This window comes from Cyprinodon tularosa, unplaced genomic scaffold (genome assembly GCF_016077235.1).
Source record: "Cyprinodon tularosa strain WSP-4 unplaced genomic scaffold, ASM1607723v1 ctg116, whole genome shotgun sequence".
Taxonomy (NCBI): Eukaryota; Metazoa; Chordata; class Actinopteri; order Cyprinodontiformes; family Cyprinodontidae; genus Cyprinodon; species Cyprinodon tularosa.
Genome location: NW_024037959.1, coordinates 81,289 through 96,205, shown reverse-complemented (window position 1 = coordinate 96,205; position 14,917 = coordinate 81,289). Strand labels below are relative to the sequence as shown.

The following is a 14,917-nucleotide window of genomic DNA, read 5'->3' as shown; positions in this document are numbered from 1 at the left end:
CCACAGAGTGGGACTAGTGCCAGAGCTCCTTGCACACGTGCTTTTCAGCCGCATTCATTTACTTAACATCTATAAGTCAACCAGAGTCCCTGAGTATCAAAATCAAATTCAATACTAACTATGAAAAGAAACGTAATAAAAAGAAGAAAACAAAGGAGCCTTTAAACTAAGAGGACGCTGTTTCTAAGCCCTATTGCACTTAAATAAAGTCAGAATTGAACTTGAACTTATTTCTAAAAGAACTGAAGTGCCTACGTTGCTTTGCTCGTTGTATTTAAACTACTTTTAAGTTATTTTGGTTGTATAGTCAAATGATAATGATTGGTTTAATGTCTGAAACATTCAAGTGTGACAAAAACAGGAAAAGAAGAAATCTGTAAGTAGGGTAAATACTTTTGTTCAGACTTTTTAAGTTAAGATCAGGTTTTTCTAAAAGGGTGACTAAATAATGCTTTGTAAACTCACTATTAAGGTGAATTATAAGGAGCTTGGGGTGAATTTATTTCTGGTTCTCTCATAAAACAGCTAAAAGATGACTGTTTTCCAGAACACATGTGCAAAGCCTTTTCCTGGTCCACCCGTATCCACTAAACACAGGATTTGGGCCACTCACCACAACAACAAATATGCTTTCTCTCTTTTTTCCTGCCTTTTCCTTTCAAGAGTTTACAACAGCCAGCTGCCAAACCAGGCAGCATGTTCATACTTCAAACATCATCATGCTTGTTAAAAATCGTCCTGTTAAATCCGGAGCACAGTTCCGATGCGTGCCACAAGAAGGAGCTGGCCTTTGGCCAGCTTTACCTTCTTATTAAGGCAAAGCAGGACTAAGCTAACATAAGGCGGGGAAAGGAAGGGTCCATTTTTAAGAGCCTAATTCCAACAAAATGCCTGTTTCCTTGCTTTTTAATCAACAGCTTTGAAACCATTGTGGTTATGTACTAAAGTGTACTTTTTAATAGAGTAAAAATAATGAAAAAGAGCCTGGTTTTCAGCTTATTGGACATTTGTTGAACACATGAGGTCTAAAGAAGGCACTATTATGGAGAATGTAATATTCACCCCGATCTGTTTTGAATACCTGCTTCAAATAATCTTAAAAAATTATAAACATTTACTGAGTCAATTTATCTGTTTTTAAGAACAAATTAGAGATGTGAATGAAAAAAGGGTCAGCTTAGCCATTTGATTCTCTGTAATGAGAATCAAAGGCTATTGGATTGGTTTCAGTGTGATTAATTCCATCTAAATTGTAAAATCTATTTAGATCCAGACTAATTTCTGCTTGAGTGAATAATAAGATGTTTACTGCAGTATTTCCAAGCTCTCTGCTTTGTAGGTGGGCCATAAACAGCTGAAACAGTGAGGATGGATGAAATGAGCAGATGAAGGTGGAACAGAGCTCCACAGAAACCTTTCTCCCTGCGATGTAGCCTCCAGCTCCCCCGAAGCTCTTTGTGAATGTCCCCATCATCACGTCCACGTCATTCGGGTTCACATTGAACAGCTCGGTGACTCCCCTCCCTGATGGTCCCACTGCACCGATACTGTGGGCTTCGTCCAGGTACAGATAGGCTTTATACTTCTTCTTCAGGGCGATGATTTCAGGCAGCCGTACCACTGAACCCTCCATGCTAATAACACAGAGAATTCAACCAGAGATTAGCTTTATAAACCAAAAAGAAAACTATTTTACTCATAGATCTCGGGGTGTGCATCAGATGTTATATGCTGTATTTCGAATGGGATATTTGAGTGATTCTTTTTATCAGAGATGGCAGAGGTCACCTTAAATGGTTGGTTTCCTGGAAGAGCCCCAGGTTTAAAGGACAGTCGTTAAAATTTCAACAGGTTTAAGGTTGAGTTTGTAGAAAGGACATTTGAGAAGGTTGATCTGTCTAAATCTAGGTTTGCTGACTGCTAGCCATCTTTTTCTTGGAACATCCATTTGTCTCTGGGTATCAACCGAAAAACCTAGAAGACCAGTGGCACAAGCCATAGTCAAAGCAGCTCATGGTTATTTAGTTCCTCGTGATAAACTGAGTGGATATCAAGCTAGAAAAACAGCTTTTCTGTGGGCTTTGTTTTGGTTGTTTTGGGGTTTCCATTACTGGTTTCCATAAACTGGTTGTTTGGTTTAGCAGTGCCAACATGCGGTGTGAGCAGACGCCTGCTCTCTGACGGGAGCTTAATCAGCTGTATGTTGGCAGCACCTTAATAGGGAGAAATAATTGGAGTTAAAAAAGGTAGTGGAGAGGATGACAAGCCACAGATTCTACCACACAAGTAATAAGCTCACAATAATTGTTTGATTTATTTTGCATGTTTTTATTTAAACATATCTCATGTTTTGTTGATTAACCATGCCATTGCTATTGGAATCTTTCACTAACTAGATTAATTTATAATAAAAACCTAAGAATTCATAATTTTTTACCTAAATTCACTGAAAAAGAATGATATTTATTCTAGGATTATAACTATAAGCTGCAATTAATGAGGTTTGTGTCAGTATTATTGGAAATTGAAGGGATTGCCTTCGATTCAATGTGTCGTTACAATAAACAGGTTTTCCTTAGATAGAAAACTTTTAATCAATTTGACTGTATGATCTGGTTGAATTGTCACTGTAAAGTTCCTTAAGATGACATGTGCTGTGAACTGGTGCTATATAAATAAACTGAATTGAATTAAAATGTCAGTTTTACCATTTGGATAATTTACATGGCTGGTACCATGGGCTCATCAAAGAATACTGCAGTCACACAACTGGAGGGAATTGCTGTTATGAAATGCACTTTTTGATAAGGACTGATTATGATTATAAAGTAACAGTTTCATGTAATGTTCCTCTAACTGTAACAGATTTATAGGCTTAATAAAACTTTTATGTTGTTCACCCAGCCCCAATTTAGACATAAGTTGCAACTAAAGATTATTTTGCAAATTGATTAATCTCTTGATTATTTTTTTCGATTATTTAATTAATAATCAGATAGCCAATGGCTCCTTAAAGAAGATTTTTTATTAAATTAAACCATGAGAAACTAAAACCTTTCCACTTGAGGCGTCTTGGATAGAGCATATTGAAAGACGAAAAATAACGATTAATCTGATTCATTGTTTCAGCCCTAGACTCATGTTACCATTTCACAATGATAATGATCTCAAACAACCACCAAAACCAGTTTTTTGTTTGATAAAGCATGTTAACTCTAGGCACCTGGAATAGCTCTAGTGTTACTGTAAGTGAATAATTCCTGAACTCTGCTCATATAAGCTAGGTTCAAACCAGGAACCAAACAATTTAGGAGCCCCATAATTCTGATAATTGGTCAAATATCCAGCCAGAATGACAGCACACCAGAAGGATTTTAATGGCAGCTTAAAGTTCGTAGGTTTTTTCTGAGGGACATTTATCCAGATATATGCTGAGGTGAGAATATGTTGGAGAATGTTTTTTTTTTATCTTAACAACAGCTTATAGCTTCATTTAAGTCATTGAAAAAAAAAAAAAAAAACATGATTTCTGTCCATAATGAGTGGATGGAAATGTTTTACCAGATTGGTAAAGTTTGACCTGCTCATTTATCAAGAATCCTTCTGCTGGCATTTTTATTCTTTCCTATCATCTTTCTCTAGCTTCCTCCTCCCCTCTGATGGAAACCTTTTAAGGCTACAAATAGACAGAATAAGTAATTATATAGCTGGGGATCTGTAGCAATCCTTGACCTGCTATACTTTCTTTGGCTGAGCCTGCAGCTCAAATGATAGAAGACAGAGCTGAACCAGGAGCGTAGTGGACATCAAAGGCGAGAGGGATTGAGCTAAAGTCTCCTTATCCATCCGTTTGATGTTCCAGGGAGGTGAAAGATGGAGAACTCATTCTTTCAGAGCTGTACGAAGGACAGACTTTTGCTCTCACGAGTGATTCACACTGCTGACCAAAGGAGTGTAATAAAGTCAAGCAAATTAAGCTTTCTCTTTACTGGACAGTTTCCATATTTAATTTTTTGTCTCTTCTGTAGTGTACTGGATGCTAAGGGCAATAAGCAGGAAAGAAATGAGAAAATACTATGTCAGCATTAAACAGCTGGAGCTGGGGGGATCGGCCAAGTCAATCTCAGAGGCTCCATTTGGCCTTGAATTGAAGCTAATGAGCAGATGGAGAGGGTCACTAAGACTCGGGATAGCTTATCACCAGGAGACACACACACAATACCTTTTTCCCGGTAATCACACCCTACCCAGCCACACACAGATACACACACCTATCCACCTGCCAGCACACGTACAATCAATTATTCAAACAGTAGGAAGGTAGGCAACTAAGGAAGAGAACATTACATGGGCATCTAAGCTCAGGGTAACCTCAGGTTACAAATAAAGAATTTTTACTGAATCCTGGGAGATCAGGAGAGCAAAACTCTTTTAAACACTTTCCTTAAAAAATATTGATTTGAGTAGTCATCAGAGTGAGGATATATTTTCAGTCATAATATATCAAAAAGAAATGCAGTGTAGCAATATTCTAAGAAATAACCTAAAGAGTGTTTAGTGGGAGCTGACCTGTAGATGCCCTCCACCATAATGAGGATCTTTTTCCAGGGTCTGTGGGTCCGAGGCTGCCCTGAGCAAACGGCTTCTCTTAGCAGCTTTTCCAGACTGTGCATGTCTAAAAACACAAAGGCACACACAGGAATAAGAGAGTAAAGGCATTGTGATTACAAAAAAAAAACAAAAAAACAAAGTAAATCACCGTAATAGCATTTCAAAATATGGCTACAATTATAAAGCCTAAGAGAGGTGCAAACTAGATCTTTACTATGTCCCATAATGCATTGTAATAGTATTCACACCCTATGTAAAGGTTGGATGATACAATAATGTAACTCTTCACTCTACATGCAAAAACCCTTTGTGATAGAAAAGTAACGCTGTCCCTGCAAGCACCACTTCTATAGTGAAACATGATGTTGGCAGCATCATGCTATGGGGATGACTGGAGAATTAGCTGGCTAGATATTATCAAGAGTACTAAAACCCTTTTCAACATGAGTCTTACAACTAAGGCTAAATACTTTAACTTAAACTTAAATACATGCTCGGATAGGCTGGTATCGGCCAGTATCGGTATCGGATCGGAAGTCAAAAAACAATATCGGTATCGGATCGGAAGTGCAAAAACCTGGATCGGGACATCTCTATATATATATATATATATAAGATTTAAAATTCATATTTTAGAATGGCCTAATACAGTAAATATGCAAAATGAAATCTTATTTCAGGAAACTTCTACCATTTTTTTGAAGGCTAAGGCTGAGAGAAATATTTCCTAACCTGTGGCTATATTTGTGGTTAATGTTGGTTCACCAGAGGGTTAATCACAAATGCAAACCACACATTTTGGGAATTTTGTTTGAAAAAAGTTTAAAGCCATTTATGATTCTTCCTTGAGTTTAAAGTTATTCACTGCCTTATTTTGGTCAATATTAACAAAATATTAGCACTATACACTTTTTTTAATGGGTTTTGGGTTTTTGATTATAAATTGTTTGACAGTTTTGGGGTTTTAATACATTTGCAAGGCACTGTATATACCAACAAACCGTAAAGTAGAACAAATTGTGAATATTATAGTATTTTGCTGTGAAGATCAGAGTGTTCATTAGGCAAAAAGACTGACTTCACCCTGAAATAGTCCCTTTTCAGGAACCCTTTTCAACCTGACATGAAAAAACTTTTGCACTCTTGGACATTATGAGCTTTCTGGCAGATTTACACAAAAACCTAAACTTAGAACAGAAAAACTAATTTTTATGTTAATATTAATAATCCTGACTCATTTGTTAATTCTTCCAAAATCATCCCCCAGATTTCCTTGTTTTTAATTGTGGAAAAATGTCCTTATTCTTTGCTATGATTCACCAGGTGGCAGTATTCGACCAGCTCTAATTCTCCAGAACCTTTATATTTTAACTTTAACTTCAATCCATCCATGAGCAGCAGCAAAATCCTGCCACAGCCAACAGTCTGTCTAGATTATCGATATTACTGCCTCCTCACAGACGCAGGTTCATTTAGGAGCCAGCAGATGCTCTGCCGCTCCTAATATCCCCTCTTGAAGCCCAACAGAACACAAAGCATCCGGAGCTACTACAATTTACGCTAAGGAGAGCAGTGATCATTTTACAGTATCACTCTGATTTAAGATAAGCTCCAATCTGTTATGAGACATTGTGTCACTAGTTGCTTCATCTTCCTTCCCCCTGTACATGCAAACACAGCAGTAAATATCTGGAAATTACTAGTGTTTTCTATGCTTTCTGTTTGTTGAATTGTTGAAAATGCTTTTATTGTGCATTAAAAACATTCAAAACTGCTTTTAAAGAAATAGCAAAAAAGCAAAGACAAAGTTAACAAAACTTCTGACATACAACTTGGATGCAGCTGGTCTGTAACACAGGTTTACCGATGTCTGCTGTATGGAAATTTGGCTCTGTTAAGGATGCAAATCATCACCATCCCAGTGGCTGCATGCAGCCTCCAGAAACTAACATTGAAAAACCATGACTATGTTTTTTCAGAACGTACAAACCTCTTGATAGTAATGCCGCTGCAGGTTTTAAAGCAGGGAGAAGTCTGCTGCTCAGATCCCTGAGGCTTCTTTGCCTTTAGACAGGCCTCAAGGGTCCAATAGAACTATAACTGACTGAGTTTGCACCTGTCAGGATGCATTTGCTGCTAAAGGACCAGACCATTTTTTTTATGTTGTGTTTGTGGTAATCCTCAGACAGAAGATGCATTTCCAGGGAAGCCTGTTTCCAGCATGCAGTTTATTTATTTTCCAAGAAAAAAGACTAAGTTAAAAAACAAACAACGTAAAAACATAATCTTGCCTGTTATATTAAAACCATTTCATTTTTTACCAGAAACTTCATCTGCTAGACAAAGACAAAGGAGCACCTAACTGCTAAGAGGAAGCAAAACAAACCAGTTTGGATTTTTTTTTTTTTACAAGTTTGTATTTAATCTAGTGAGCTTGGACCCAGAAATCACCTAATAAGTATGCAAAGTCAACCTGCATGTAATTTATCAGAGTATAAGCTCGGCTGTCCTGTGAAGGGAACATTAGTGAACTAACAATATTATAAATAAGAGGAAATGCTGCAGAGCGGTCAGGGATAAAGATGTGGAGAGGTTTAAATCAAGATGAATCAAGTTTAGGACATCTCACAGAATATTACTGAATCTGAAAATGTAAAAACTGCTGCTACACAGCTGGAAACATGCTAGATACCCGCAGACCTAAAGCCTAAACTGACAGGCTGTGCATTAATAAGGGAAGAAGCCAAGAGGCCTGTGGTAACTCTGGAAGAGCTACAGAGCTCTGCAACTTAAGTAGAAAAATGTTGCACCCTATGCAAAGCTCACCTTGTTGGTTGTGTGCTCAGTAGTCATCTTTGCAAGGAAGATTAAGAAGGCCTGCTTGCAGTTTGGCATAAACCATGAAGCTGAGACAACAAACATGTGGAAGTAGGTGCTCTGGTTGAGACCAAAATGTCACAATTTTCTCTACACACCTGATATTCAAGAATTCAAAAATGAGGAGAGCTAAAATTGCACGTGCATTTCTTTTTTGCACGTGCAATAAGTAGGTGTGTTGTTGGTGATCTACAAGTATTGTTCCTGCAAACCGGTTTGGCTCCATGCTGATAAAATTAACAAATTGCCTGCGACACTGGCAGTTTGAGAATGAAAGCAAAACATTAGGTTCTAAACTATGCAACTGGGTGCAATAATTATATCCTCACTGTGTAGATGACACCAATTGACATTTTCTGAGGGGGGCAGGGGGTTCACACTGCTTTTGGGCAGATCTGACAAACTTGCGGTGAATGACTGGAGATGTTTCTAGCCCTGCCTTTAAGAATATAGTAGATGATCTCTTGTAACAGAAGTGGAAGATTTATTTGAAAATCATATACATTTAAAGTATTATATATCAATTTAGATTTTATAAACTAATAACTGATTGTATATCTGTAGGCCAGTGGTTTATTGTGGATGGTTCTGATCTGTAAGGTGCAATGCTTTATTGTTCCCTAGCATCACTACCCTCTCCCAAGCTTGAAATGGTTGATGGTTCAACCACACAAACCATTTCCAGACTAGATGTTTTGGGAAAAATCCTCCGTGTTTCCATCCCTCTACATTATAGCATGGCAAGTTATCTCCAAAAGGGTTCTCCCTCAGACGTCTACACCCAGAGAGAGCTTTTTGCAAGTTATTAATCTGCCATGCTTCTTCTAAATGTATCATATTTGTGTAAAAAATAAGCCTTTTTGATTCATAACAATTCAGAACCCATTTGTATGTCCCGCTGCATGATTTTAATGTAAACTTACATGAAATCAATATGGCGTCTTCAACACTTTAAATGCAAAAGTTGTTTTTGTGTTTGGTATCTTTTTCCTTCTGCCTCACAATGATGTAGTTTTATCTTTATCATATACATATGAATAATAACAATTATATGTAGTTATGTTTATGATTTTAACATTTTTTAGAAGGTTTCTAGAGATATAAACACTAACGATTCATTGTACTCTATATAGCTATATTGTTTGGGATCCTTTTTGCTGCTAGTTAATAAAACCAAATTATCACACTAAACACACTTTTATATGATACAAACATAATAATATTAATCTATTAAGCGGCAAATCTTTTTTAAAGAACATAAAGCAAGCAGAAGAAAAGAACCCAAAGGTGCAACTTGTACTAACTGCAAGCAGAAGCATGAAGCTTTATTTTGACAACATGAATGCGGTTAAAGTAAAAGCAAAGCAAAGTTGGTCTCAGTGATAAACAAGGAATACATTATGATAATAATCATAAACAAGCAATTTGTAAATAATAATAATAAACAAGGAATTAAAACTCAGTAAACCTGAATAATGTGAAAAGAGAGAGATGAACTTACTGTTGTGTTTGAACACCCGAATTGTAGCTCCTGACAGTCTGGCCCCCAAGATGAGAGATGTGTGATTAAGCTCATCGCTTATTATTAAACAACCCTGAAAAAGGAGCAAAAAGCCACAACTTTAACCAAGAAACTTTTTAAGAGATTTCTTAATTTTTCTGTTTATTGATAAAAAGCATGTTCTGTTAAAGAAAATAGCTTGGTTGGATAAAAACGCCAATAGCTTGTTAAGTCATTCCTATTCTATTTCCCTTTTAAAATCTTAACTGCAATCTTTTACTGTATGTCCAGGAAAACCTGAAACAGAATTACCAGACATCACCCTCCTTTTGGTGTCAGATAAAAAATTTACAAGCTGATCTGTTACAATTTTTGCATAGACATTATGATGCTTCCTTTTCTATAAAACTCAGCATGCAAATTAATTCAGCTGTCCCATGGAATTCTCTGCAGAGCATTAGCATATATAACATCAAAGCTCTGAGTGTTTGACTGCATTAATCGGAATAATCTTGTAAGAGGGGCTGTGTTGACACCGACTCAGTGTCAGATACGCTCAGTATTGCCTGGGGTCAAGCTGGTCCACCAACAGCTGTCACTCTAATGTGACTCTGACTGCACAGAGAGGCCTGTCCGGGGTCACCCCATCCCTGTAGGACTGATCTTGCAGTGAGGGTTGACCCCCAGACGTTATAGGGTTAGCGTCAGAGCTGCAGCCTAAAGGGGCTGCTGCACCTCTTGAGCTGCATAAAATGACCCAGCTCTCATCACTTAAACAGTCAACCCTTCTTTCCCTTCTGTCCACTCGAATAGCAAGAAACTCTTTCTTCATGCTGCCGCTGGTATCTGTCAGTTCTACTTGAAGCAGGCGGGTTTGCCAAGAGGCCAAATTATGGGTAGTTAGATCCTTAAGCAGCGCTCATAACAAAACCTGCCCTAACTTGTCTGAATGCTTAAAAGCAGCCATGAAAGCTGACAACTATCATATTCTGGACATGTTCGGTTTAATTATGATTTCAATTAGTTAAGGTTGTCAGGGATATTCTAATACACTTTTCTAAGGTCCTCATTTGTGTGACCATTTTTTTTCCTTTAATTTTTTTCTGTTGTAAACCGGAATTTCCCTATAAATAAAGGGATTTTCTATTCTATATCCTTATAGCTGATTATGTTTTATTATATTCATGTAGAATAGATGTAAAAAAAAAATAAATAAATAGAATTAAATTACATTAATGTCTACTGTGCTTTGAAATTTGCTCACTGATGCAATAAGATTTTCTTAAGTCCCTGAATAGAAAGGTGTGTTTAAATGCATACCTTCCCCACAAGTGCTGGGATATTCATTGAGTTGGTTGCAAAGCCCATCCCAAATATCATGGAGGACTCAACTCCCAGGAAGTCAGCCACAAGCTGTTCTAGCTCCTCATGAATGTGCAAGTTACCTGCAAGAAGGAAATCACAAAAAAAAAAAACATGCATTAATAAGGGCTGCATCTCAGAAAATCATGTGATGCCGAAAGAATCGCTAAATATCAACAAAGTTAATATAATTAACCTTTCCTACTTTATGTGCATTATCTGTCACATCATGATGTTTTGCACCATGTGTGCAAAATGCAAAACTCTATTAGAGTGAGTCTCCTTTCATTAAGCTTTATATTAGCATGCAAAATGTGAGTTCCAGCACTTGAATCACAATAAAGCACAGATATTGCATTTCAAACAAACATTAGCAACATTAACATTTTGCACATTGATATTTCAATTACAATATTAGAGCATTTCATTAGTTCAGACCCCTTTGTGGATGTTTACATGATCAGACTGCTTTCTTACTGATCTTTCTCTACTCATCCATCCTAACATTTTGACAAACATTAATGTTTCCTCATAAGAAGCAAAAGACCCGACAGCAAACCTTTGGATCAGCACTTGCTCTCTCGAGATTGGATTCAATTCCTATAGATTCATGATGTGACAAACATGGAATTTAGTTTTTTTTCTTTTTTTCACCCTAAGTAATATCAGAGCAGGTCCCGCAAGGTCTAAAATGATTCTGTTGGACAATATGAGGCTGGAACCGTTGGTGATAAACCAATATGGCAGGTGGGGACCAGAATTCATTTTTGTGCTAATGTACCATCTGACATTGTGTTTCTTTCATTCTGTGAACAAAATAAGACATTTTCAGGTATCATTCTGTGCAGCCATCTGTTAAAGAGAAAAAAATGGTAGTCTCAGTGTCGAGATACAGGGTTAAAAGGTCTAGGTAAAACAGACTTTAATTATCTTACAGTGTTATGCTAAAGTATTCAAGTCCATTTAACCTTTTTCAGAGTTTTTCATGTAACAACCACAAAGATTTATGTACGTTTATTGGATTATATGCGACACACCTTCATAAATAAGTGCATAGTTATCCAGTGGAAGGATGATTCTATTTTTATCCCATTTTGGGAAATGGTGCATTAATTCGATACCCATCATTAGAATCCAAACCTTCAAAATTTATCCAAATAGTGGATATGGTAATCTAATCTCTGTTACAAAAATTATCCCAAACTTAAAGTTCTCACAGACTTTTTAAATGATAGCGGAATATGTATGAAGTCCCTACGAAGGTACCAAGAGATGGCGATTCACTAAAATGACTTACAGGCAACCAAAAGGCCCATGGTCACTTCAAATGAGCTACAAAGGTGAGAGACTGTTGATAAGTCAACTAATATTTGTGAACATCATACATCTGACCTTTATTAAAGAGTGTTAAAAGAAACTTTGAATAAGTCCCATATATAATTAGCCGCAAGCCATAAAGATTGCATAGTAAACATGTAGAAAACCTGTCTCTGGATGGATCAAACATTCAGCCTACTTGCAAAAACACCATGTGTAGCTGAAAAGTACCACTGCACATCACCCCAACAACAGCCTTTCCTCTAGCATGGACAGGGTAGCTGGTCAGAGTCAAGAAATACAGCTAAATATAGAGCTAACCTGGAAAAAAACCTGAAACTGAGATGGAGGCAAAATTTCCAAAAAGGCAAGAATTAAAACTAAAGCCAGTTGCGTCCTTTTCTTTGGTCTATATAGAATCCAAACATGCAGGTCTGTAGCAGAACATGGAGAAGTCCAAGGAGTGTGAATACTTAATAAGCTTGTTCTGCATAAATGATATAAATCGGCTGAAAATGAAATCCAATCTAATATACTTAATATAACAATACTCATAATGCATTGGTACATTTGCAGTAGCAAGTAATGACACAGTTGACATTTTGCAGAGGGAATTAAAAATCAAATGAATAGTAATAACGTAAAATTTCCCAACCTGAACCGTCACATAAATGTGGTGTCTTCATTGCATGCACGCTGCATGCTAATCATTCCTGTCAAAGTCAATACCAGTCATTACAACACGTGGCAGGTATTAAGCGCTCAAGCAGGCAGATGTTTCAGGCAGGCCAGGAAAATGGAAATGTGAGCGATGGGCATAAAACTGTAATGAAATGAACCAGCTCTGTCTTTATGGCGACTCCCATTCAGTGCTTTCCATCAGGCCACGCGCCAAGGTAGATCGATTCTTACATTTCCTCGACCGCTCGAGCACACAGACTCTGCTGGAACATGCAGCTTCTTAATCAGACTGCACTGGCATTTGCTCTCTTTAAGGAACATTTCCCTTGGTAGTGGCTTTATAGGTGTGCCTGCCTTCTTATTGATATCTTAGCTTCTATAGCCTTCTTTAGATCTAGATACCCTTAAGGTAAAAGAAAGTGATCATTACATTAAGCTAATCCTGCTCAGTTTGGTTAAGCGCCTTAACACACCTTTATGTTTTTTTTAAAGCTTGGTCTTGTTTTGGTTGTGTTAGTAATTATAATCACATTTTTTCATAAAAAAAACAAATATTGAAGCTAAAGATGTCTTTTTGATTGATAACATTTGACAAAAGCTTTTTCAAAGTATTTAAAAGCATAAGAACGCACTAATGATTTCACTAGAATATAATGAATTAGTATTTCTTAAAATATATTTCACAAATAAGTTGCTGGCCACATTTATGGGCACCCATCATAAAGAATGAAGTTTCCTAAATTTAATTAATCTTTCACTGCAGTACAATCGCTTTGAACTGAATAATCTAACCTTTGCTTTTATTTAATAATAAAAAAAATAAAAAAAACATGGTAAGAAATTACTTCTTCAAAACCACTGTCGGCTCCCTTGTCGGTATCCCTCCTGTTAATGTATTGCTCGGCTCCCTTTAGCCAATAAAGATGCACTTAGTCTTCTCCTATAACCTTTCTGAGGCAGTAGCACCCAGATAAGAGATCTTTGACCTTTACGCCATGGATATTTTCTCCCGATCTTCCAAAGGGTCGGGTCCTCTGTTATACTCTGCTCTCCTCAGTTCACCAAACAGGTTTTTAGCAGAATTTAAGGCCAGGGGGACATACAGTAGCTGGAAAACCAAGGTCGATTTTGTGTCTGGGAAACTATTTTTATGATGTTCTAGTAAAACATTTTGGACCTTCTGTTTTGCGAAAGGCACAAATATGACCTTTCATTTTCGTTCAGATTTTTATTTCAGATTTCATGCTGTTTGAAAGACTTCATGATTCCATGTGTTCCACCAATGTTGCTATTAACTCTGAACCTAACAACAGCATTTTTTAAATATATTCCTAATTCATATGAAATATATGTGCTTAAATTAAATTAGTTAAAAAAATAACATACTGGTGTTTAGAAGATTTTTAGAACACATAGTGTACCACTAGCATTTAGTTAAAATAATAATTTCATAAAACAGTGGTCTTTTTATGTATGCATTAAAAATGTAACTATGGGTGCACAATATCAGAAAAGCCACTAATTAATGTACTCTAGTCATTATTGCTATGTATATTAAGATTGATAGTATAGAATAGAGTAGAATAGAATAGAAAAACCCTTTATTGTCCCAAAATTGGGAAAATATGGTGTTTACAGGAGCAAAAAGATTATAGAAAAAAATGGTCACACAAATATGGACCTTAGAAAAATGTATAAGAATAGTATAATAGTGAAGAGTTAAAAGATAAACAATAAAATACTGTACTGTAAAGTGTTTTAACAATATAAAACTGTACATCTGGAGAATAAATAACCAATATATAGCTATGCATAATGAACATTTTCTGTATCCTTTTCTGTTTAAAATACATAAATGTACCTAAAATAAAGGTATTTTGCCAACAAGTTCTGTACAAGAACCCTTATACCTCCCTTATTGGTAATAGATGATTAATTTAAATGGTTTACAGGTGAGATAATTTGACAAACAGTAAGTTAATAATTGCAGGATAAAGGGGACCAACCCAACAATGTCAGTTACTGAATGTTTGGTTTGCCTTTACTTAAAGGGCGTGCTTCCCTTGCACTTTGTGTCTTACTTTACACATTAGAGATACTTCCACTGTTTTCCTTAAGCACACATTTTCAATTTGCTTTTGCATTACTTTTGGTAACTCATGGGTTTGATTAAAGTTTACTTGTCTGAATTCGTTGTCTGTTTCCATTAAATATAGGCTGACCAAGACATTAAGTTAAACTTAAATGTTTAATGGAAATCAGATGAACAGAGTAAACTGTGCTTTTTGAAAATCTAGGTATTTTTAGGTTTGTTTGTTTTTAGTAAATTGTTTACAACATGCTTCTAAGATCTAGGATTTTCGGTCCATTACAAATTGCCATGCCTGTGATGGCAACATGACAGCTCTTAAAGAGACGCCAGGGTCTTTAAATATTTATTTTATAGATGGTCTCATGAGAGAAGCGCTTGTTTTTTGCAGAACACGCTCACCAAGACAGCTGAAAGGCCCATTAGAAACCCAGACTAAAACAGTTCAATTTGGAAAAGGAAATAAACATATAAATAAA

At 36.5% G+C, this 14,917-nt stretch overlaps 1 protein-coding gene across 1 annotated transcript in view; it reads right to left on the bottom strand.

Annotated features, from left to right (window-relative positions):
* sptlc3 (serine palmitoyltransferase, long chain base subunit 3) overlaps positions 1 to 14,917 on the bottom strand; it is a 35,273-nt gene that overhangs the window by 7,302 nt on the left and 13,054 nt on the right. Inside the window, exons 5-8 of the mRNA XM_038306651.1 lie at positions 10,310 to 10,434; positions 8,990 to 9,083; positions 4,570 to 4,675; positions 1,415 to 1,634 (exon numbers count right to left, since the gene is read on the bottom strand). Of these exons, the coding sequence (XP_038162579.1) occupies positions 1,415 to 1,634; positions 4,570 to 4,675; positions 8,990 to 9,083; positions 10,310 to 10,434 (545 nt within the window). The remainder of the gene's footprint in view (positions 1 to 1,414; positions 1,635 to 4,569; positions 4,676 to 8,989; positions 9,084 to 10,309; positions 10,435 to 14,917) is intronic.